General features: G+C 33.1%; 2 protein-coding genes across 2 annotated transcripts; both read left to right on the forward strand.

Moving 5' to 3' along the window:
* Positions 1–11364: 11364 nt before the first annotated feature.
* Positions 11365–12222, forward strand: LOC127792387 (uncharacterized). The gene has a single exon (XM_052322863.1). The coding sequence runs from the start codon at positions 11430–11432 to the stop codon at positions 12111–12113; it is 684 nt and encodes a 227-aa protein (XP_052178823.1). The 5' UTR covers positions 11365–11429; the 3' UTR covers positions 12114–12222.
* Positions 12223–22757: 10535 nt separating this feature from the next.
* Positions 22758–23573, forward strand: LOC127792338 (uncharacterized). Its single transcript, XM_052322803.1, has one exon. The coding sequence runs from the start codon at positions 22758–22760 to the stop codon at positions 23571–23573; it is 816 nt and encodes a 271-aa protein (XP_052178763.1).
* Positions 23574–25018: the final 1445 nt, after the last annotated feature.

The raw sequence follows: 25018 nt of genomic DNA on the forward strand, positions 1-25018 counted from the left end.
CATATAAACTCAAATCCTTCTATTATCTCTTTTTTTGGTGAAGTGCAAGTCGAAATAGAGTGAGTTTGGAAATGATAAGTTGGAAGGCTCTTCATTTGAAGTTGGATCATTTCTTATCAAGGTGGGAAGCTTACTAGTTTGTGATTATCTAGCTCCTAAACTCATCCTAGTAAGTCATCTACCCCCTTTCATAACACATGGAGCATTCATTGGCATGACATGTTGTTGGTTTTCTTATTAGGTGCATTATTGTCACTTTATTTTGTATAAATATCATGGGAGCATGTTAGGGTTATGTGTGGGAGGTCTTAAGATGAGAATGACTAAGGTTAGAGGTCGCAATCAATAAAGATTAGTGTGGGATCTCGAGACAAGAATGCTCGAGGTTAGGGGCTACCATCTTTGGAAATCTAGACTTTCTCGGTCATAGAGACCTTCAAAATGTGAATAATATGGTTAGAGGTTGCATTTAATGGTTTTTGTACTCAGACTTACTATGTAATGACCTATTTTTTATGAATTAATATAGATTTAGTTGTAAGGAATAAATTAAAAATATTAAAATTAATGTATTTTTTATCATGAGAGTTTTAGTAATTATCCGAAATTATAGGGGTTAAATGTAATTTCAAAAAATGTGGCCATATCATGTTAAATATAAGTTGTGCATAATATTAATTGAGGGAGCTTGTAGGCAAGATGACACACGTGCTAGAGGGGGGCTAGGGGAGATCGCGTGTTCGATTCCTTACGTGGCCCTGTCGCGCGCCAAGCAGGTGCCAACTGCTACCACCTATCCAAATAGCCCTACCATGTGTCCAAACCTCATTTTTCCACTAGAATTTGATACCTTTTGCCCCCACGTTGCTTCTACAACATTCCTTCTCCTTGGCCTATATATATGGGATGAATGCTTGAGTGAAATGAGAGAATTTTGGGAGAGATTGGGAAGATTTTGGTAGCGTGGGGACTTGGGCTGTGACGTTAAAAACCTTGGTACATTTTAGGAGTTAAGGGAAAATATCTAAGGCAAGTTCATGCCTCTTAACTTTTTATTTTGCAAGTTTAGTTACTTTCTTTGCAAAGACATGCTTTTATTTTTGCAAGTCATTTCTCAGTACTCTACAAGTTATTTCCCTTTTCTAGTAAATTATTTCATGGTTCTCATTTATACCTACTAAGTCTCAAATAGGGTTTTGTATCACCCTATCTTCCTTTGGGAATGATGCCTTATTGAGGACATGTAAGGGTTTAATGTTGTCTTGCATAGGTTCTGTTCTCTCATGTATGTTGTCTCGGGTAATTGTATGTCAGTTATATATGATTAGTCATTATAATATGCATGGTGTGATGATATATAAAGCATGTACACAAAAATGGATTTAGAATTGGAAATAATCACAATGATTTATTACCCAAAAATTAAAGCAAGACAGAACTGCTATAGTAAAATTATAGTATTCTAGACATAATTCAACAAGGCTGTTATGGGTACAAATCATAATCAAAAAATTCAAATCCTATACCAAAACAAATACTATGATGTTTAGTTTAAAAAGAAACAAACGGATTGCAAATCAGATATAACCACAGAAAGTTATGCCCCAAAAATATAAGCATGGTCAGATTACACAAAAACATAAATTTTAGATTCAAGTAGGTATTTCATAGGGAACTTATAGGCTCAATACTTGGCCAAATAATCCAAATAATATATAAAAATGAAGCTTAAGAAGTCTAGTTTACAACCCAACAAACAGATCTCAACTTCGATATAACTATAAAAAGTTATGGCCAAAAAATACAACCTACGCAATTTGGCCAAAAATTTAATAACTTCGAAATAAAAGAAATGAAAGGAATGGAACTTGCATAACAAAAGGAGCTGCAAGAACTTGCATAACATTAAGAGATGAAACGAACTTGCACATAAATGGAGAAGAGAAGAGAACTTGCATATCAAGAAGAGATGCAATGAGAACTTGCATAACATCAAGAGAGGAAAGGAACTTGCACATAAATGGAGAAAAGAAGAGAAGAGAAGAGAAGAAAACTTGCATAACAAAAGAGATGCAAGGAGAATTTTCCTTCTTTTGATGAAGAGAAACCAAGAAGAAGAAGCCTTCCCTCAAATCTAAAAAAATCCACCTTGAAGCTTCAAGTCAAGAGATGATGAAGATGAAAATGGAGAAGAAGAAAACCAAGAAGAAGGAAAATTGTAGTGGCCCTCTCCCGAATAATCCCACTAGCATAGGAAATCCAAAAGAAAGTCGTCACAAAATGGATACAGAAATAATAACTCAGATTTATCACCAATTTTTTTTTTTTTACTTGCTCACTGATCATTAGGAGTCAAAATAAAACATCTCCACTTTTGCTCACTATCAATAGGAGCTCAAAATAAATATTATACACCATTTACATTATCATCTTGGGCTTACTTGTAACACCCGGTGTAACCGGTGTTAAGAGAGCAGGAAAGGAAGTAAGTAAACTTCCAAAAATGCCCTTGAGGAAGTGATGATCCTTGAGATTGAGAATGCCCATGAGAAGGGTATTTTGGTAATTTGGATAGAGAAATCCAATAAAGAGTATTTTGATAAATTAAAAATAATTCCTATGTGGAATTGGGTGTGTAAGTGAATAAAAATCCCAATTTGGTATTTATGTGGAGATATATGGGATTAATAAATTCAGAAAGAGTATTTGGGAATTTTAGAATTTAATTCCATAAAGGAAATTTAATTTTGGAAATAGGGAAAATGGTGGATATTAAATTATTTGAGGAGAATAATTATATTTTCCCTAAGTTGTGAATTAATGTGGTAATGCCACTTGGAGAGATGAGATTAAACTTGGAAGCCAAGGTTAGTGTCTTGTTGTGATACTTGGCATTTTGTGGTTCAAGTGTAATTGGGTGAATTAATTAAATGCAAAAGAAATGTTAAATGGTCTTTCAAGCATTTAATAAGAGGCATGATTATATGGATTAAAGAAAATCCAAAAAAAAATTGTAAATGGTCATCATTAATGCCTTGAAAAATATGAGATTTAAATAAATCTAATGAAAAAAGAGAAAATAGTCACCCATTAATGCTTGGAAAATTGTGGGATTTATTTAAATGAGAAAGAAAGTATTATGTCTTTCAAGTGGTCTCTCATGTGATGGGGTGAAATTAGTCAAATTAAATATATGAGAAATGGCTAATTTTGGTATTGGAAGACTACATGATCCAAAGGTTGGGATCAAGTCTTGAAAATATGGGGATTTAATAAATTGGAAAAGCCTTGAATTATGTCTTTCAAGGTTGATGGCATGAAAATTTCTCAAATTAAATAAATAGAAAAGAAAATCTATTTATGGAATGGAAGACTTGATCCAATGGTGGAGATTAAGCCTTAAAAATCTAATGGTTGAGATGATTCAAGAGAAGTGGCATGGATTGCCACATGTAAAGGAATTTGAATGGTTGAGATCTAGTCTTCAAAAGTAAATGAAATCTAATGGTGGAATGGCATGTGGAAGCATGGAAAAAGATTCAAGTGCATGTTATGACTTATGGAAGTCTATCTTGTTATGTTTAACTAGTGGTGAACCTGTGTGATATATGGGAGAGTTTAATTTAAAAATAAAAAATAAATTTATTATTTTAAATAATTTTAATAAAATTGATAATTATAATTTTTTTAATCTTTAATCATGTTGAAAAAATTTAAGTTTACTTAATTATTCACTATTCAATATGTTAATGGAGAACACTTTTAATTCAATATACTTATAATTTTTTTTATTATATTATATTTATTTATAAATAAATATTATAAAATCTATAATATTTCAACTTAAAGACGTTCGTTATTTTCTATTTATTATATTATAATTATAAATATAAATTAAAACTCTTAAATATGAGTAAGAATAAGTTTTTTCAATAATAACAAAATTTTAAAAAAATGCATTTTGATTTCTTCCATAGTCTTAAAAATATGATACCTTAAATATTAATTAGCATTGAAAAACCCTAGTATTTGACAACCTTAAATAATTTTTTATGAATTTGTTAAGACATCACATTTTCAAGACTATAATATAATTATTAAAGTAATTAATAATTAATTAATCACTACCTTTGATTTAATGCAAATTTTTGAGCGAAGAAATTCACCATTGATTGACACTTGGCAAAATACTTTATTTGACTATCATATTTTAATATTATATAAATATACATAGAATAAAGATATAAAAATAATATTTTAAATAAATAGATAATTTTCTATGACTTAATTAATAGTTTAAATTGTCTATTAATATTTCTCATAATACTCATGCAAATTTAATACAAAACAATTAGCATTGAAAAACTCGTATATTTAAAATTTATTATTAATTTTACAATAATTAGTACATATTATTTTAAAACAATTGAAAGATTTAAATTATTAATGCAAATTATAAAATGTAAATTATTAATGCAATAAGTATTAAACGCAAACATTAATGCAAGTTTTGGGAAAAAAATTTATTACTACTTATTATTTCAAAGCAATTGAAAGATTTAAATTATTAATGCAAATTACAAAATGCAAATTATTAATGCAATCAGTATTAATTGTAAATCATTAATGCAAGTTTTGGAGGGAAATTTCTTTTTTCAAAACTATCTTACTTTTATATATATAAAGATTATGGGATGTAATTTCATTTGTTTGGTGATGGCTTGTTAAAGCCCAAGAGCATGTGTGTATTTTATATTTTGGGAATGTATGTTTCCATTCAAAAATGAGGCATTGGATTATGGCCTATGGCATGTTGAAGCCTAAGCTTTGGTGAAGTTATATTTTTTTGAAGTTATGTGGAAGCCTTAAGTATGTTGTAATAAATAAAAATAAGAGGATTTTATTTATGAAATGAGGCTTTGGAATGAGAAAAGTGAAGGATTTGAGGAAAATTAAGGGTGTATATTTTCTGGAAAATTTGGGGTTTTATAGCCCAAAGAAAAAAAAAAGAAAAAAAAAAAGGGAGTGAAGGAGCAGTAGGAGGCTGCTGGAAGCAGCCAGCAGCAGCCCCGCGCGAGTAGGCAGGGCCGCGTGGGCGTGGGCAGGCGCGCAAGGCCGGGTGCGGGCAGGCGCGTGGGCGAGCGCACGGGAGGCCGCGCGGGCGCGCGCGGCATGCGTGGCCAGCCCGCGCAGCCAGCGCCCAGCGGGGCCCCGAGCGACCCCGGGCGCGCCAACGGACCCCGCCGTCTAATTTTTTTTTTTAAATTTGGACTTTTGGGGGATTTTGGGCCATTTCTTAATTGATTTTGGGCCCCGGAGGAATTTTCAAAATAAATGGATTTTTGGGCATTTTTTGAGAAAATGCCAAAATATTGGAAAAATTAAAAAATTGAGTTTTTCCTTCAAATTTGGTAATCAATCAATGGATTGATTTAAATGGTGATTTTATAGAGCCCGGTGAAAATTCTTGAATGGAAAATAATTAAAAATAATTGAGAAAATGGCGATTGGGCGTTTGAAGGAGATTTTCTTTATTAGCCTATGTGGTATGGTTAAAGCCCAATTTTGCTAGTGAATCCTGGGTTTAAATGAAGGGAAGGACGAGCCTAGTTCCCACCTAGGGCGTTTCTTCTTGAAACATGGTCCGCCCTTCACCTAAGGCCGAGCAGGTGGACAATTCGGGTGATTGTTCACGAGTAACACTCGTAAGTGGGAGCGGGGCGTTACATTACTGCCCATACATTTTTCAAATAAAAGGGCACTAAGGTTCTAACAATAAATTGAACCCTCTATTTCTTGCCCTTAACGTTACACCCATGGATCTTGAGACTGGGACATCCCTGTACACATCTAAATCCGGGCTTTAGCCTTACTAAACTCGCCCTCAGTAATTGCTATTCCCTTACCTGGAATAACAGGGATAAACAAGGTGAGCCACAAGGCTTAGCAAGTATATATTACAACAAACAGGGCAATAGAGTCAAGGCATGGATAAACCAAAGTGGAATAGACCCGACTTCCCAAGTACGATTACAATTTCCCATTAGATCCCATCATTATTATCATTCTCATGCCATTGTCATTATGCATTTCATGCATCATTTTATTTCTCAATCATTATTATCATCCCCAGGCCATTGTCATTATGCATTTTATGCATCATTTATTTCTCTTGAATACATAATTTCCATGCAACACATCAGCCCTCAAAGCCTTTCATTCACATGCATGCATACATATACATAGAAAAATCATTTAGCCATTCATTTAGCTTGAGCATCGCCTACCGAGTTTTATGGCCACCTCACTCGCATCAGGCGCTCTTTAAGATATCATTTTCTCATCCTGCGGTACATAGCCGCCGTGCAAAATAATAGGTACGCAAATGATAATACCATGTAATGCTCATGAATGTTTCAAGTAAACATATCGAACATGTTTCATTATTAGAAATGTTCTTATCATAATCATCATGCGCACTTAGACATTTCAAGATTATATCCTCACATGAGCCAATGATATTTTCATTACATGATTTAGCATCATTCATTGGGATTCATTTCCATACCATAAATAATAATACCATGCAATGCTCATGAAGGTTTTAAGTAAACATATCGAACATGCTTCGTTATTAGAAATGTTCTTATCATGATCATCATGCGCACTTAGACATTTCAAGAATATATCCTCACATGAGCCAATGATATTTTCATCACATGATTTAGCATCATTCATTGGGATTCATTTCCATACCATTTCTCAAGGTCAAACAAGTTGATTACATGAATTCATCATTAAAAACTCATGATTTTCATTTTCAATTCTCACCATTAATTAACTTCCCCATTTTTGAAACACCTACATATTCGCGAGATGATTTTGAAGCCAACTAAAACATCACAAGAGCTTTAGGGAAGAATTACAAACTTTAGAAAAGAATTGGACCAAAAAGAAAGAATTAATGCATTCTGTTAGTTGGCCGAATAAAAGAGTGTGTTAACCAACTATCAATCGATGAAGGAGACTTAGTCGACTAAATAGGGGCTTGGTCGACCGAGTAAAACACTTAGTGGACTAATAGAAGCCAAATTACCCACTTGGTCTACCGACTGAAACACTTGGTCGACTAACAGAAGCTAAAATACCCACTTGGTCGACCGATTGAAACACTTGGTTGATCAGTTGAAAACTTGATCGACTAACAAAAACCAAAATACTCACTTGGTCGACCGAAGCATAAATTTGGTTGACTAACAGAACCTCACACCCTCACTTAGTCAACAGAATGAGGACTTAGTCGACTAACAGAGGTCTGAAACTCAAAAATAACAACGACAATCCACAAAACTCAACATCCGAAGCAAGATATACCAAAACCTTGCTTCTCTAACATTCCTAATCAATCAAGTGTCATTCCTTTGAGAATTTAGGGTGAGCTAGACCCTAACGACAACTCTCAAAAAGACCCATCAATGATAAAACATTAAGTTTAAAGAAATGAAAAAATAATCCACCAATCAATATAGGCTCAAGAGTAGATCTTCTAAGAAGATAGAAGATTCGAAGACAAAGGAACCAAGAAGGAAACCAACTTGACCCAAGAGAGAAAGAACCGAAGCTTGCATTAACAAGGAAAATCAACATAAACTTGCATTGAAACAACATAGAAGGAATAAGACCTTGCATTTAGAATGAGATCTTGCCTCCAAAAAGAAACAAGGAGGTAAGGGAACTTGCCATGTAAAAGAAATAGAGTAGAAACTTGCATAACCAAAAAGAAATGCTAGAAGAACTTGCCTTAACGATGCTCAATCCAAAGAGAAGAACAACTAGTTGCAACTTCCATCCTTGAAGCCTCAATGGAGATTGACAATGGAAGAAGAAAGAAAGAAAGAAGAAGAAGAAGATGATAGATCGGGAGAGGAAGGAAGGAAAGAGAAAAGAAGACGAGGAAAAGAAAGAAGCATGGGGGAAGAATGGTCGCCATCAGCTTTCCAACCACCGCCTTGGCCAAATTACCACTTTGCCCATCTCCTTTACACACCCACCACAACTCATTAGACCCATTTTGGTCTTTTGCCTCATTTTCTTTTCTTTTCCATTTTTCTTTTTACCCAATATCACTCATAAATTCATTTATAATAACACCCATTTATGAAATTCCCATTTCACCCTTACTTTTCACACACACAATGAACAAACTTCAAGCCCTCATCAGTCTTCTCATAATTCATTCATTTTGATTAATTAAAATACACAACTCTTTATGCTCATGGACCCAATACCCATTTCATTAGCCCAACACAATGGCCCTAATATATATTCTTAGGCCCAAAGGCTTCACAACCTCATTCTTAAATAAAACACAACCCAAAACAAATGGTTTCAACCCAAATTTTCTTTAAAAGCCTGATCCTTTAAATTAGGCACCTATTTCTTGAGACTAATTTATCACACATAATAAATCATAATTCAAGAAAAGCTCTAGACCCACTAACGGGTCGTTACAAAAATACTTTTCGAGAGAGGGGAAGGAGAGAGAAGAACAATGATTAAGAGACAAAGGAGAGGAAAATGGAGAAACAGATGGTCATATGTCTCCCCCAATCATCCCCTTGCCAAATGACCATTTTGCCCTTCACTTGTACACACAACCACAATTATTCTCATGCCGTTTTTGGACATTTCATAATTAATTACATTTCTATTTAAATTTATCTCACCCATTTGCAAATGGGTTCAAGTCCTACCCATTAATCCAAATCATTTAATTAGGCCCAACTCACCTAAGGCCCAAAGAATTTATTTTCCAACTTGACCCAACCCATTTTATTTTAAATATACAACCCACTTATGGTTTAGGCCCAATCCATTTAAAATAGATTTTATTTAAATTTTTAGCTATCCCAACCCTTTGGGCTTTTCACATTAGCCCCCACGCTATTCATTAAACTCAACCTATTTTATTAAATTTTCAATCCTTTAAATTTCTTTATAAACCAAGATATATATATATATATTTATACACCAAAATAAAATAAAATAAAAACATTAATCATGACATAGATCCAATAACGAGTCGTTATAGTAAGAATCATGGGAAAATGATTTTTCTACAATTAGTTTTGAATTTTCTTGTAAATCTTATCTAAATAATCCAAGATGAAATGCAATGAGGGTATTGGTATGTTTTGGAAGATATGGTCTTGATGGATTAGATATGGGTGATTTGATGAATCTGGGTAGATTTGGCCCAAGATCAAAGCTTGAAGGACAACTGAGGAGTTGACAACACTGGAGAAGATAAAAGAGTGAGACGACGGTCGGTCGAAAGGTGAGTCGATTATGGCAATAATGGCAGATAGAGAGGCCGACGATCAGTTGCTAGCAACTGAAGAAAGCCAAAAATCATAATGGTTGTAGAAGACAAAAGAACGTTCACAATGATAGCCAGAGATGATCGACAGTGACTGGAAGAAAGAATTGGAGAAATCGAAGAGAAAACGATGGCAACGAAGGTAATAATGTCGATAGAAAGAATTTGACAAAGGAGATGACTAGAGAAAAGAAGCGAGAGTTAACTCACAATAATTGGTCGATGCTGAAGGCGAAATGATAGCGAAAAAGAATAAGATTAATGGAGGAGATAGCAGCAACCCAAGCGATGGTCGAAGACGACAGCAGCAATGGTGGCGGTGATGATGGTCGACTAGCAAAAAAATATATTCTTATGAAATATATATATTTTTGTTTTTAATGATTTGATAATATTTTGATCTTACCTTGGCAACCCTAACTAAGTGCAGACTTATAATATTATAAAGGATTTGTTATTGCTCAAATAAAATAATAAATTTAATGACTGTAAACGTTGTCCTTGAATTACTTGGAATTTGTTAAAAAAAAAACGATTAGAAGGTACAAGAAATGTAACAGTCTAGGCGACCACCTTCAAAAGGTTCATGCCTAGCCAACACATATATATAAGCCTAGGACTCCCCCCAAGTGGACTGATGTGGTATTCACACACTACAGTAACACACACCATCTTGCCTACGCTACAGTGGTATCAGGGCCGACTCTCGGGTCCAGTGATGGTGGGGATGTGCAATGGTGACAGTGCACCCTTAAAGGGGGATGACGTGTGTAACTGTAGCATGTGAAACCCACATTGGTCCGCTTGGAGGGAGTCCTGGGCTTATATGTGCTAACTAGGCATCAACCTTTTGAAGGTGGTTGCCTAGGCTTATATGATTATTATGGATAACTTTTATCCTAACATTTCAAAATCCATTAGAATTAGAATCTATATGGATATAATATTTATCTTTTTTGTAAAACTCTCGAAAGGATTTTCAAATATTGAAGTTTTCTTGTTTGTGATTTGTTCGAGACCTTCGCTGAATAAGTGAAGATTATACTTTTTTTAGTCTAAAAAATTATTTTAAAATTTTAATTTTTTTTAATCTTTTAATGAATTTTTAACTATGACGTATCATTCAGGAGAGTTTTGCTAGAGAATAATAGACTATCAAGTACTCAAATTAAGGTTCATCTTCTACCCAATCCTATGTCTTTTCTAGATTCATGGTTCCAGGTAGGCCACAACCAATTCTCAATCATTCAGCCTAAAGCCAAGTCACTCTCAAATTGGTACACATGAAGCTCACTACTGTTTCAGATATTTGGAAATGCTATGTTTTTTTGGTTATAACCAGTAAATTCATAACATATAAACAGAGAAACCAGCAATATTAAAGCACGTTATAAGTAAGAAATAAAAGTATTTCCTGTAAAGATTCTAAGATTCTAAGCAAACTTAATAATACAAAACAGAGAACAGAAATATTCTAAGAACAAAAACCCTTAAAAAGCTACAAACTATATAAAACTTTACCTATAAAGATCGAGAAACTTAAAAAATAAAAAGACACATCCAGACAACATTTTAAATTATTAGAGCCAACTATCTCACCTAACGCTTTAACCACATAAATGTTATATTATTTGGGCCCTTTGTGGTGGGGAGTTTTGACTTTTTGTATGATGTTTAAAGTAATTTATGTGTGAATTATTTAGTATGAAATTGAATGAACGATATATTAATATTAACGAGACAATATATGATAAATAATTTATTGTACAAAATATCAAAAACTCCGTGAAAATAACGTGGCAACATCTGCCCATCACACAAACTCCCAAAGGACAATTTTGTCCCCCAAGTAACCTCAAAAAGCAGGTTTCCTGCCACCACACTCCACATTAACCAAGGGCATTCTTGTCAAACCATCCACTTCCCCACCTCAGTCCCCTCTGTATATATAGGGCACCACCCTTTAGCTTCTTCGCCCACCAAATTCTAGCCTTCTAGCCTTCTTCTTCCCCCATAAGCAACTGTTTGTTTCTTAATTTTTTCAAAAATTATGCTTACCATGGAGGATCAAGCTCGGTTCCAGAACTCACTGAGTCTGACTCAGCTGATGAGGTCTCTATTTCTGAGGAAGATCACACAGTTGCTACTCTCAGTGTCTGTGTTCTCCTTCATCTTCTCTTGTTCAGAATGGTATTATTCCTTCAAGGCCCCAATGCTGAGCCAAGCTGTGGACAAAAACTGCATCTTCCTCATCTGTAATGGGATCCTGGTCTTGCTTGCTAAGACCTCTGGCTGCAACAGCCACCCCTTCAAGATGATCGAAGATAGAGAAGCTCCATTGCTGGAGATGGAGGACTCGTTTCTAGACAAGCAAGTCTCACTGGAAGCTATGGAGCCTTCAGAGAATGCTTTAATAGAAGAAGAAGAAGCTCCAAATGGGCTTCTGGTTAAATTAGAAGAAGAAGAAGACGAAGAAGAAGAAGAAGAAGAAGAAGAAGAAGCTCCAAATGGGCTTCTGGTTAAAGAAGAAGAAGAAGAAGAAGCTTCCAATGGGCTTCTGATAGAAGGAGAAGAAGAAGGGACTACAGAAAACAATGGCTTCCCAGATGAATTGGAAGGAGAAAATGAAGCGATGAGCACAGAAGAGTGGAACAAGAAGTTTGATGAGTTTATAAGGAGGATGAAGGAAGAATTCAGGATTGAAGCTTGTGAGCAACAGTTGATCATGGCTTAGTAAATTAAACTTCTCTATTTAGGCTCTGTAAAATATTAATTAAGTCCTATTATATATATAATTATGTATAATGTAACATTAATTAATTAATCATCTTTTCTTTCCTCAATCTCTTTCCTCTTTTTTTTTTTTTTTTTCGTTTTGGCCATATGATAATCTTCTTCTTGGTGTTGGGATTAAATTTTTGTTCGAATTGAAAGGTCTGTATGAAACGATCGATCAATATTTTAACGTCAATTGATTGCTTGAAAATTGAAAATCAATTGAAAATAAATAATATTATTTATTAATAATAAATAATAATATAATACATTAATGCGTAAATTGGTTGATTTTTGTTTACATTTTTTGAAAATTTTTGTTTGGATAATATATAAATACATATATATGCATATTTTTGTAATTTTATTTTTAAAATAAAAAAATATTCAAAATCAGACTAGGTTGAATCCATTAGGTGGTGTTCTCTTTGTGTTTTAATTTTTAGTTTTGAGTTTTGAATTCATTTTCAGTTTTGTGTTTTGAGTGTCTGTTTTGAAAATTTTAAAAACGCGTTCTTTTTGTCATTCTGAAAATTATTTCTCAAAATAGAAAACTGAAAAACGCGTTTACTTTAAAATTTTGTAAAATGTTATTTTATGATATTTTATTTAAAAAAATTGATTCAAAGTAAATTATAAATATTTATTAATAAGTTATAAATTTAATTTAAAAAATTTAAAATATAATATTAGATATAACTAATAATTTAATCATATATAATGTATTAAAATTACAAAATACTTCCTAAAATTATTTTTGATTTGACTCAACTATTCATTTCATAATAAATTTCTTTTATCAACAAATTGAAATTATCTACAGATTTAGATTATCACAACATAAATATTAAAAAAAATTATAAATCATAAAAGTTAAGGAAGGAAGAATGGCAGAGGTCGTGTGAGGCGGTGAATGAAGGAAGAAATGGTAGAGGCGATGAGGGAAGGAAGAAATGGCAAAGGGCGGTGGCTGTGGCGGGCGTGGACGGCGGATCTGGGCGTGGCGGTGGCGGGCGTGGATGATGGATCTGGATGAGGCGGTTGCGGAAGGAAGAAATGGCAGAGGCGGTTGCGGAAGGAAGAAAAGGCAGAGGTGGTGGCGGAATGAAGAAATGGCAGAGGGCGATGGCGATGGCGATAGCGTGGACGGCGGATCTGGGCGTGGCGGTGGCGATGGCGGGCATGGACGATGGATTTGGGCGTGGCGGTGGCGGGCGTGGATGGCAGTGATGGCAGTGGCGACCGAGCTTGAAGAGAAAGCGAAGGGAGATGAGAGCTGGAAGAGAAGAGGCCGAGCTTGAAGAGAAGGAGAAGAGAGAAGAGAGCTGGAAGAGAAGAGGACCGAGAGGCGTTTTCCGTGTTTTAGAATTTTTCGCTGGTTTTCACTGAAAACGGCCAAAACGCGATTTTGCTGTTTTGAGTTTTGTGTGTAAATTTTTTTTGTGTTTTGAAAAATGCATTTTTGAGAATGGGTAAGTAAACGCGTTTTGGGTGTTTTGAAAAATCGAAAACAGAAAACAGCTCGAAAACAACAAAGAGAACAGGCCCTTAGTTTTTGTATCTTTCTAATTTTTCATTAAAAAGCTATTGTGGTTGATCGAAACAATAATTCTTAAATATTAACGTTGTTGAATAACTTCACAAATTTCTAATTAGACGGGAACATAATTATCAAAAGATATGGACATACAAATATAATTAAATTAAAATTTAAATATGTAAAATAATTTATAAATTACGCACATTAAAACAAATTAATTAGGAAAATACCCATGATTTACTGAAATTTATGTTTATGCTCTTGATGTAACACAGAGAGGGCACGTGTCAACTTATAAGCTTACGTTAGCATTTAAGTGCTGTTTCTGTCCATAGAATTCAGTGCTTTGATTGAGATATTCAACTACCAATTCTTCAACGCAAGCCACTTCATTACAATTATATATATGTGGAAAATTAATTCTTTATTAAAATTGTACTTTAAAAATATATTATAATAATTATATTTTTATGCAGAATTATTGGTACTATTTTATCATTTTCAGAATGGTCAAAACGTGTCAATCTTTTTCACAATCTTGCTCGAAACTGGCCAAAAAATTTAATTTCAACCAAAATGATGGGAATCCATAAGAGTTGTAGAGGCCCCTAGTTAGGGACCCACAACAAGATGACCTAAGACTCAAAACCTATTAGAACATTGCATACCCTTATTGACAACAAAAACTATACTCATACATTCTTACTCATATACAACATAATGGTGCTCACATGCTCACAAAAAAAGTAACTCAATATTACATATCACATTAGGACTCATAAATCCACCATGACTTAATTTTTACGCATCCCAAAATATCCCCAATGACCTTTAGTTGAGACGGCTCTGTACACACCGCTACCTCATGGATCCTGATTCACTTGGCTCACCCTCTACTTTAGTCTTACTTTTACTTGGAATGATGCAAGTAAACATAAGCCACAAGACCTAACAAGTATAACTGGAAGAAAAGAACATAAGAGTCATGAATATCAAGAAGCAAAAGAAACATGAATGCTATTTAAGATACTTTCACATGATAAAATGATGATACATGCATCCATGGTCATATGCAATACTTTTTAGAACTATAATCATGGGACTGAAGTCCAACTTTGAGCTCAACACTTTCTCTACGAATATATCCTACGGACTCGTCCGTTGTGTAGATCTTGAGGCCTTTACATATTTTTAAAAACTGTTTTCATACATATGCTTCATGCATTATCATAACATGCATATTCGCAATAACTTCTCATAAATAACAAGCATGCAATTAACGAAGTAATAGGGCACCATTCGTGCAAGACAACATCAAACTCTTGTATGTCCACAATAAAGTATCATTCCCAAGAAATGATAGAGTAATACAAAACCCTATTTGAGACTCAATAAGTATAAATGTAAATCATGGGATAATTTACTAGTAAAGAGGAAATAACTTGTAAAATAGGAAATAACTTGTAATTTTTGAAAATTAAGAAGTAGAATCTTGCAATAACAAGAGATAAATATGGAACTTGCAATTTAAAACATAAACTTGAGGAAAGATGAATTTAACTTGTAAAACAAGAGAAGAACTTGTAAAATAGTAATAGGAACTTGCAATTTAGAAAATTAAAAGGTAGGATCGTGCAATAGCAAGAAATAGAGAACAACACTTAAAATTTAAACATAACTTGAGCAAAAAGGGTTGAACTTGTAAAATAGAAGCTGAACTTGCAATTTAGAAAATTAAAAGGTAGGATCGTGTAATAGTAAGAAATAGAGAACAACCCTTGAAATTTAAACATAATTTGAGCAAAGAGGGTTGAACTTGCAAGCGTGAACTTGAGAAAAGGGAGAAGCTAAACTTGCATATTAATAAGAAAACTGAGATCTTGTCTCTTAATTAAAACAAAGAGGAAGAAGAACTTACCTTTAAATGACTGATTCTCGTCCTTATCAAACTCTTGCTGAAAAATAATGAGATCATGACTTTAAAATAACTAGACTTAACCACATAAAATCTATAATAAAGCATATCGTACTTCTACTAAATAACTAGTTTAAGTAGATTTTCTACCTCAAGCTGCCAATAACTCAATAGCATAACATCAATACTCTCAAAATTTCCAAATTAATTAAATAAATCTATGGTAGTAATTCTACTAAAATCTTCCAATGAATTTCCACTAGATTATTTTACTAAGTTAAGTCATTAATTTCGCTAATACACTACATTCACTAATTCCCAACCCTATTTGTCAAATTAATTCGCTAATTGATTAACTTCAAAACTTAATTAATGATAAACTAATATTAATCATACCTTATTGCAAAACTCCTCCTCAAGTTCACGAGCACTACTTCCCTTCCTCCTACAATTGCACACCCCTGCTCTCTATTTATACTTCCAATTTGATGCCCTCAATTCAATTCAATGCAACTCTACTTCAATTCAATGCAACTCTACTGAACTATTCTCTGCACCATTCATCATTAAATTCTCTGCAAAGTCCTTCCATTTATTCCCTGCAATGCTCCTTATTAAAGAGCATCATCATTAAATTTATTCCCTCAAATTCCAAGAATTTTATATTAAAATTAGAGAACTAAGGGGGGGTGTGGCGGAAAAGGAAAAGGGGCAGCCCAGTGGCTGCCACCTGGCGCAGCTAGAAGGGCTGCGCGGCCATGCCGTGCACATGGGCACCATGCAGTGCCTTGAAATAGCATCGTTTGGTGCCTTGCTGGGAGCAAAATCTTAACTTAATCTCCTTCCCCCCCTTCCAAAGATTCGAACGTGCACCCTCAGCCAGGAAGCCCTCGCGCATGACCACTTCACTTACTGTCACATTTGATTATTATATCACCAATTTAATTCTTAAGCTAATTTTCTCCCCTCCAAGTTTCATTATTTCATTTACGCCCCAATTGTCCCAACATCCACTAATTTAATTCACTTCATTACTTCCACAATGGCTTCCAATTAATTTAATTTATTGCCTTAATTCCTCATTTTCTCAAAACATCATAAATACTATCCTCCCTAAATCTCCAAATATTTAATAAAAACCTCAAATACCATAAATAATTAAATTTCTCTGAAGTTTTCAAATAATAACGTCAAATAATTATAAATACATTATTTTTACTTCCAACAACATACCAAATTTAATATAAAGTTCACATAATTCAATAAATCACCCTAAAACCCATGAATTAAATATTTTCTTTAAATCCTCAAATATTCAATAATCATTTTAAACGTCAAAATTAAAAATTGCTAATTAACTAAATTTTCGGGATGTTACAAGAGTAGTCATTGAGATTGAAACTTCTAATTCAGATATAAAGAAAGATTTTAAATTTAGGGGTGGGGGAAAATTAAATATTATATATGTGTATAATATATATTAATATCTATATTATATATAATATTAATTATTAAATACTTATATATATATGTATATATAATATTATATATATAATTTATATATATTTTGAAACGAAACGTAGAAATGCTCTGGTACCGAAATATATCTTAATCTAGTGAAAAATATAATGTATCTTCTATATTATTATATAATTAAATATAATATTACATTAAAACGTCTTTTTAAATAATACATTTGTTGTGTACCAAAAAGTGAGACTAAGTCCAAGATAGACCTACAAGAAAGAAACTAGAAAAGGAAAGCGCGGGAGACCTTCTTGATAGAATAATCCTCGAGAGACTCTTTTGGAGGCCATTCTTGGATACCTTTGAGAAACTCTCCTAAGGACCCTTATGCGGGTTTTTTTCAAAATCCAAGAATACTTCAACTCACCTCCAAAGTAACTTGAAAATTTGAAACATATGATGAAGATACATTTTCACTTGTCAACTTCAACATCTATAAAAAATGAGTGATTCCTCTTATTGAGGTATGACTATAAAATTACTTGAACTATATACTTCTCTTGATCTTATATATTCTTTTGTAGAGATTGATTTAGAGCTCACACGAAAGACATCTCGCACCCCTAACCATCTTCTGTTTTACAAATCTCTCGAATACTAGAGGTCGAAAATGAACAATCTCTCGCAATTATATATTTATTATTGTATCTTGACAATAATAACATTATTCATTATTTATTTTTTTAAATACTTATAATTAATTAATATATTCTTTTTATCATTGAACTTTATAAGTCAAAGCTAATTTTATAAATTTAGTAAGTATCTTGTATAATTCAGCTCAAAGCTAAATCGACCTTAAGCTGTCTTTGGGTGGTGGAAGATGTGGGATTTGGTGGGGGATGGGCGTGGGGATACTTACAAAGGACCATGAGATGTGGGATTTGACTTTTGGACCTAATTCTCTCTTTTTATATTTTTTTTTTCAAAAATTTTTTTTAAACATTTTATTTTTTCATAAGTGATATTTTTACAATAAGTGATATTGGTGGGGGATGGGCGTGAGCATTCATTGGCATGACATGTTGGTTTGTTTATTAGGTGCATTATTGTCACTTTATTTTGAATAAATATCATGGGAGCATGTTTGAGCTATGTGCAGGATATCTTAAGATGGGAATGACCGAGGTTAGGGGTCACAATCAATAAAGATTATTGTGGGATCTTGAGACAAGAATGCTCGAGATTTAGGGGCTACCATCTTTGGAAATTCGAACATTCTCCATCATAGAGACCTTGAAAATGTGAATAATGTGGTTGGAGGTTGCATTTAATGGTTTTTGTACTCAAACTTACTAAGCTTGCAAAGCTCATGGTTGCATATCCATCATTTTTAGATACTTGCAAGGGTATTTCGACTATCAGAGCTCGTTAGAGGAGTATCATTTGTGGTTTAAGGTATTTGGTATTAAACCAAGATGGGATGCTATTCTTTAGGACTTAAATGGGGTGATTGAAAGTGAGTCATGAATTGTATTATATTTTTATTACAATTAGAATGTGTTGTGGAACTTTCAGCATAAGAATCATGGGAAAAAGATTTTTCTACAATTAGTTTTGAATTTTCTTGTAAATCTTTATCTAAATAATCCAAGATGAAATGCGATGAGGTGTTGGTATGTTTTGGGGAGATCTGGTCTTGATGGATTAGATATGGGTGATCTGATGAATCTGGGTAGATTTGTGCCAAGATCAAATCTTGAAGGACAACTAAGGGGTTTATGGCACTAGAAAAGATAAAAGAGTGAGCTAACGATTTGTCGAAAGGTGAGTCGATTGTGGCGGCAATGATGGATAGGGAGGTCAACAATCGGTTGCTAGAGATTGAAGAAGGCTAACAATCGCAATGGCTATAGAAGGCGAAGGGACACAACGATGGCCAGAGACGATCAATGATGACTAGAAGAGACGACTGGAGAAATAAAAGACAAAACAATGGTAACAAAAGCGATGACAAAAGAGATGACCAAAGAAAAGAAGTGAGGGTCAACTCACGATAATCGGTCGATGGCAGCAAGCTAGACAATAGTCAACGACAATAGCAACAATGGTGGTTGCAGTGGTGGTGACGATGACAGTCTGCTAGAAAACCCTAGAATATGGTTAATAATTGTAGATCCGACGGTTGAGATTGAAAAGTTGTTGATGGTTTGATCCAATGGAAAGAATACCAGTTTGTAAGAATTTTGGATCGAAAACAATCCACAAATAAATCATTAACCACACAAATGAACATAGAATTTAATGTGGAAAACCCAACTTGGGAAAAACGAGTAGAAAGAATAAAATATCATTTAGATGATATTACTAATACAATAGTGATATTGTTGCAACAATTTTAGGGTATTGGGTACCTATTTATAGATTTACCACTCATGTATGAATGTATACAAGAAAGGATTAACATATATACATCTATATCTTGATCAAAAGATGAGCCACGAAAATAAGTTTTCAATTGTAGATGAAGTCCCAATCACAATTAAATTTGAATTATGTGTCACAATTATAATAGAATATTGAGGGTATTTTAGAATTTCAAAAATGTTAGCATGATGTAACTAACGATACAAGAAAAATATTACATGGTAACTAACTTTAAGGGAGATTTGTGCTATTTTTCAAAAAAGAGATGTGACCAATGTATTTTAGTCAAATCTCAAGTACGATTTGTGAAAATTACATTAAAAACTAAACATACACTAAACTAAATGTGTACATATATATAAAGATTTAGAAATATATACATATACATATATAAACTAAATAAATATATAAAGTTATTTAATGTTTTAAAAAATACCAACAGATACAAAGATTACTGTCAACAATGATGCTAGGGGTATAAGTACAACCTCTTGTGATGGGTCACAAACCCATCATAGGGTTTTAGAAAGAGAGTGTGTGTGACAGAAGATAAGAAATAAGAGAGAAAGAATGAGAGCCGGGTAAGAATTATTTGCTTCTTGTACTTTCAAAAATTAAAGAATCGTTTGGTTAGGTTGAGAGATAAAGTGCATCACAATTAATAAAGTCGATAGAGGTATTGGTCAAATTTCAAGGGACCAAATGTAATTTATCTTTTTTTTTGTCAGTCATTTGTTAGTTTATTTAATATACATAATCTGTGAAGTACTGGATCAGATCGGCACTGGGTCTTGTTGTTTTATGTGGAAAGGGGCAGTGGGTTCTATTGTTCTAATGAGGGTACAATCGCATGCAAAAGTTGGTGTAACAAACATCCCTAGTTAATGTTGATTACGTCATCATATAATGACGTAAGAAATATTATCTTCTTATAATAAAATTATATTATTCAAAATTTATAAGGGGGAGAATAACTAAGATTTACCAAATTCAAATTTATTAACAATGCTGCCTATTACTAATTTACAAATTTAATAATCATAAAAAAATTATTTAATAAGACGTTTACACTGTCCATTGTTTTGGGTTGATCAAATGTCACGATATTTTTACTTTAGATACCACTAAGGTGGTGGTAGTTCAGTTGGTAGATAACACTTCCTTAAATCATAAGATTAAATTTTAAATACAAAATTCGTTTTTAGGAAACAAAATTTGATTGTGGTGTGGGACACGTGAGCTATCAGTATTGTATAAACATAAAGTTCAAAAACTTTTCACATAAATCTAAACACATCACAAATAAAAATAAATCTAGAACAATGCATTAGATATAGGTTTTCGGTAGGAAGCTAGATTTCGGGGTTTGGGGGAAAGAAAAAAAGAAGTGTACAAAGAGTGGAGAGGAAAAATTTATGATTATTGTTGTCGTGAAAGAGAATCACCAATATTATTGCCATAAGCTACTTCAAGAACTACTCCCTCCCCCACCCCTCAATGATTGATCTCTCTCTCTCTCTCCTCTTCTCACTTCAAGGTGATACAATCCCTTTTTATTGATGGGGTTCAACAACCCCTTGCAAGAGTAAGAAATGTCAAAGCAATTGTTTTAGTTTTCATATTAGTTTTTAAAATATATTTTTGAAAATGTATTTTACACATATATTTAGTTTTATAGAGTTTTGTTCAGGGGCGGACCTAGCCCATGGGCAGGGTGGGCTGGAGCCCCCCCAATTTTTTTTAAAAAGTAGGCTTTTTAGTATTAAAAAATAATTTTTTTTTTCAAATCTGACAACTAACTAACCAGCCCAACTATTAATTTTTTTTCAAATTTGACAACCAACCAACCAGCCCAAGCCCAAATACATTATTATTACTTAACCCAAACCTAAAATCCCTAATTTTATAACCTAAACTATTGGTACAAATTGGCTTCTGCAGAGAGAGCACAGCGCCGATCTTCATCTTCTTCTTCAATCTTCCCTCAGCAGTCCACAATCAATCAGCTTTAGTTTTTGCTTCCACTTCTTCTAAAATCAAGATTTCTCATGTAAGCCATTTATTATATCTATTTCTTCTATTTATATATTTCAAAATCTATTTTTTCTACTTTTTCAATCAATCTTCGTTGATGCTTCCGCTTTAGCTTTCTGTTTTCTTTCTTTCAACTTTAGCTTTCTGTTTTTATTTTGGCTAAGCAAATAACATCTCCATTGAATAAATAAATAAATTTGTTTTCTTTCTGTTTTTATTTTGGCTAAGCAAATAACATCTCCATTGAACTTTAGCTTTCTGTTTTCTTTCTTTCAACTTTAGCCCAAATAAATAAATTTGTTTCTGTTAAGAGCCTAAGGATATTTGGTAAAATTAATAATATACAAGAATTAATTTATTTCAGCAATAATTAATTTATTACTGAAATAATATATAAGACTAAAGGTAAGTTAATTTATTTGATTATGTTCTATTTTGTTTTGACTAGTTTAACACTTATTATGGGTTTATGAATTAGGATTTTAGGGTTTAACTATGCATTTAGCTTTTTGTTAATTGCTATTTAACTACTGCTACTGCATTTAGTTAGGAATTGCCTTAACTGAGATTTGTTAATTCTCTTGGCTGGGATTTGTTTATTGTGATTGAATATTTGAATTACCTTGGTTGTGATTTTGTTAATTGTTATTTACAGGTATATTAAAATGCACAATTGAAATATCTTCCAATACTTCACTAAGAAAACCGATAATCAACCATCAAGTAACCCAAATGGTCCCCGCAATGCTCCTTCTTCAAGTTCTATATCACCATCCAAAACTAAAAGATCCAAGCCTTTAGATGAATGTACTATTGAGCCACTTGAAAGTAAAACCTCATATTATGAACGTGATCCTAGAAAACGAATCCCAATATCACAATATCCATTAGATAAACAAGATGAGGTTCGAAGAGCATATATCAATATGGGACCGTGTCAACCTATTTATGAGTATCCTCATGTAAAATTTGGGGTTCAAAATCGTCGATTTCAATCCACTTGGTTCACACAACATCCATGGCTTGAGTTTTCTGTGGAGAAAGAAAATGTATTTTGTTTTCCCTGTTATTTATTTGAAAGTAATACATCACAATCTGAAACATTCACTGTCAAGGGGTTCAAAAATTAGAAGAGAGATAATTGTAAAGATTGTCCGCTAAAAAAACATGAAGGAGATAGTAATTCACTACATTACATTGTTATGGAAAAATGGGAAAACATGAGAAATCCAAGTCAATATATTGAGAGAAGGATACACAAACAGACTGAAAAAGAAAAGAAACAGAATTGTTTGCTTTTAAAGACCTCCATAGAGAGTGTGAAGTGGTTAGCATTGCAAGGTTGTGCATTTAGAGGACATGATGAGTCTACTGAGTCTATTAACCGTGGGAATTATATTGAATTAATCAAATTGCACGGAAGAGCAAACAAAGAAATTGATGATGTTGTTCCAGAAAATGCAGCTAAAAATGCCAAGTACACATCACCACGTATTCAGAAAGAGATATTACAAATTATTGCTGATTGTCTGCAACATAAAATTTGTGAAGAAATTGGAGATGCTAAATTTTGTATTCTTGTTGATGAAGCAGTTGATGAATCACATAAAGAACAAATGGCTATTGTTTTGAGATATGTTGATGGTGATTTATTTGTTAGAGAACGATTTTTTGAAGTTGTGGGTGTTAAAGATACAAATGCTTTGACTTTGAAAAAAGAGATATGTATTGTATTAAACCAATACAATCTGTTGGTTACAAATTTACAAGGTCAGGGGTATGATGGTGCTAGCAACATGCGGGGGGAATGGAATGGACTGCAAGCATTATTTCTTAGAGAATGTCCATCTGCTTATTACATTCATTGTTTTGCTCATCGTCTACAGTTAGCTTTAGTTGTAGTAGCTAAGGATGTACATGATGTGTGGCTATTCTTTCAATCATTAAGTTCTATTGTCAACTTTGTTGGTGTTTCTGCTAAGCGTCATTCTCAATTAAAGTTAATTCGAGAGGATGAAATTGTAGATTTATATTAGCAGGAGAAGTTCAAACTGGTACTGGGGCTAATCAGGTTTGTACTTTGCAACGAGCTGGAGCTACTCATTGGAGTTCACATTTTGCCTCTGTTAAAAGATTGATTGAGATGTTTGGTTCTACTTGTACGCTTCTTGCAAATCTTATTAATGAGGGGTCGAACAATAATATACGTGGGGAGGCTAAGGGTGCTTTGAAAGTTATGAAAACATTTGAGTTTGTATTTATCTTGTTGTTAATGCATGAAGTGTTGGAAAAATCTGATATTTTGCGTCAAGCATTGCAAATGAAAGATCAAGACATTTTGAATGCAATGAATTTTGTCTCAACTACAAAGCTTCTTCTTCAAGAAATGCGTGATGATCGGTGGGAAAGTTTTATTTGGTATGTGGTGCAATTTTGTAGAAGTAATGATGTTGATGTGCCAGAATTAACTGATCATTATATGGATGGTACAAGACGTTCTTGTCAACAGAAAAATAATATTACAGTGGAGGACTACTATCACTTTCAAATATTCAATGTTGTAATAGATTTTCAGTTGATGGAGTTGAATAATAGATTTAGAGAGAAAACAATAGAACTTCTTAAGTTATGCGAGGCTTTAAGTCTTACAAATGGTTTCAAATCATTCTCTATAGATGCTATTTGTGGTTTAGCTGAGGAATTTTATCCTTTGGATTTTAATAATGAAGAAATAAGTGATTTGAGGAGATAGTTGGATCACTACAAGTTTGATATAATTCAGCATTCGCAGTTTCTGAATCTTAATTCTCTTCCTCAATTATGTCGGATGTTGGTTGAAACGAATAGGTCATATCATTATTTCTTGATTGATAGATTGATTCGTTTAGTATTAACTCTTCCAGTTTCTACAGCAATAACAAAACGAGCTTTTTCAGGGATGAAACTCATCAAATCATCACTTCGCAATAAAATAGAGAATGACTTTCTAGCAAACGTCATGACTATCTACATTGAGAGAGAGATTGCTCTTGGCATTGATACAAAAGTACTCATTGACAAGTTTGATCTTTTGAAGAATCGAAGGTTGCGATTTTAAATAGTTTTATAAGGTATTTGTATTATACATTTTTTTATATTTTTGTTATTTTTTGTTTTCTCTATTTATGTTAATAAATTATGTTAAATATGCATATAACATTCATTAAATTCTCATTTTTATCTTTTTGGTTTTTTTATTGATAAAGTTCACGGTTGAAAAAAAAAATTTGAAGCCCCCCCAAGTAAAAATTCCTAGGTCTCCCCTGGTTTTGTTAGCTAAAGAGGAGAGTGAATTAAATTTTTTCACCCATAAAAAATTAAGGCAGCAAGTAAAATTTAAAGAAATGCAGTACACAAACATATATAATGGTTTAGCTATGCATACTCCATTACCTTGACTCTTCGTCAAGGATTTAGTTCAAACCAACTTACTTGGTTAGCT

The sequence above is a fragment of the Diospyros lotus genome, chromosome 15 (genome assembly GCF_014633365.1).
Source record: "Diospyros lotus cultivar Yz01 chromosome 15, ASM1463336v1, whole genome shotgun sequence".
NCBI lineage: Eukaryota > Viridiplantae > Streptophyta > Magnoliopsida > Ericales > Ebenaceae > Diospyros > Diospyros lotus.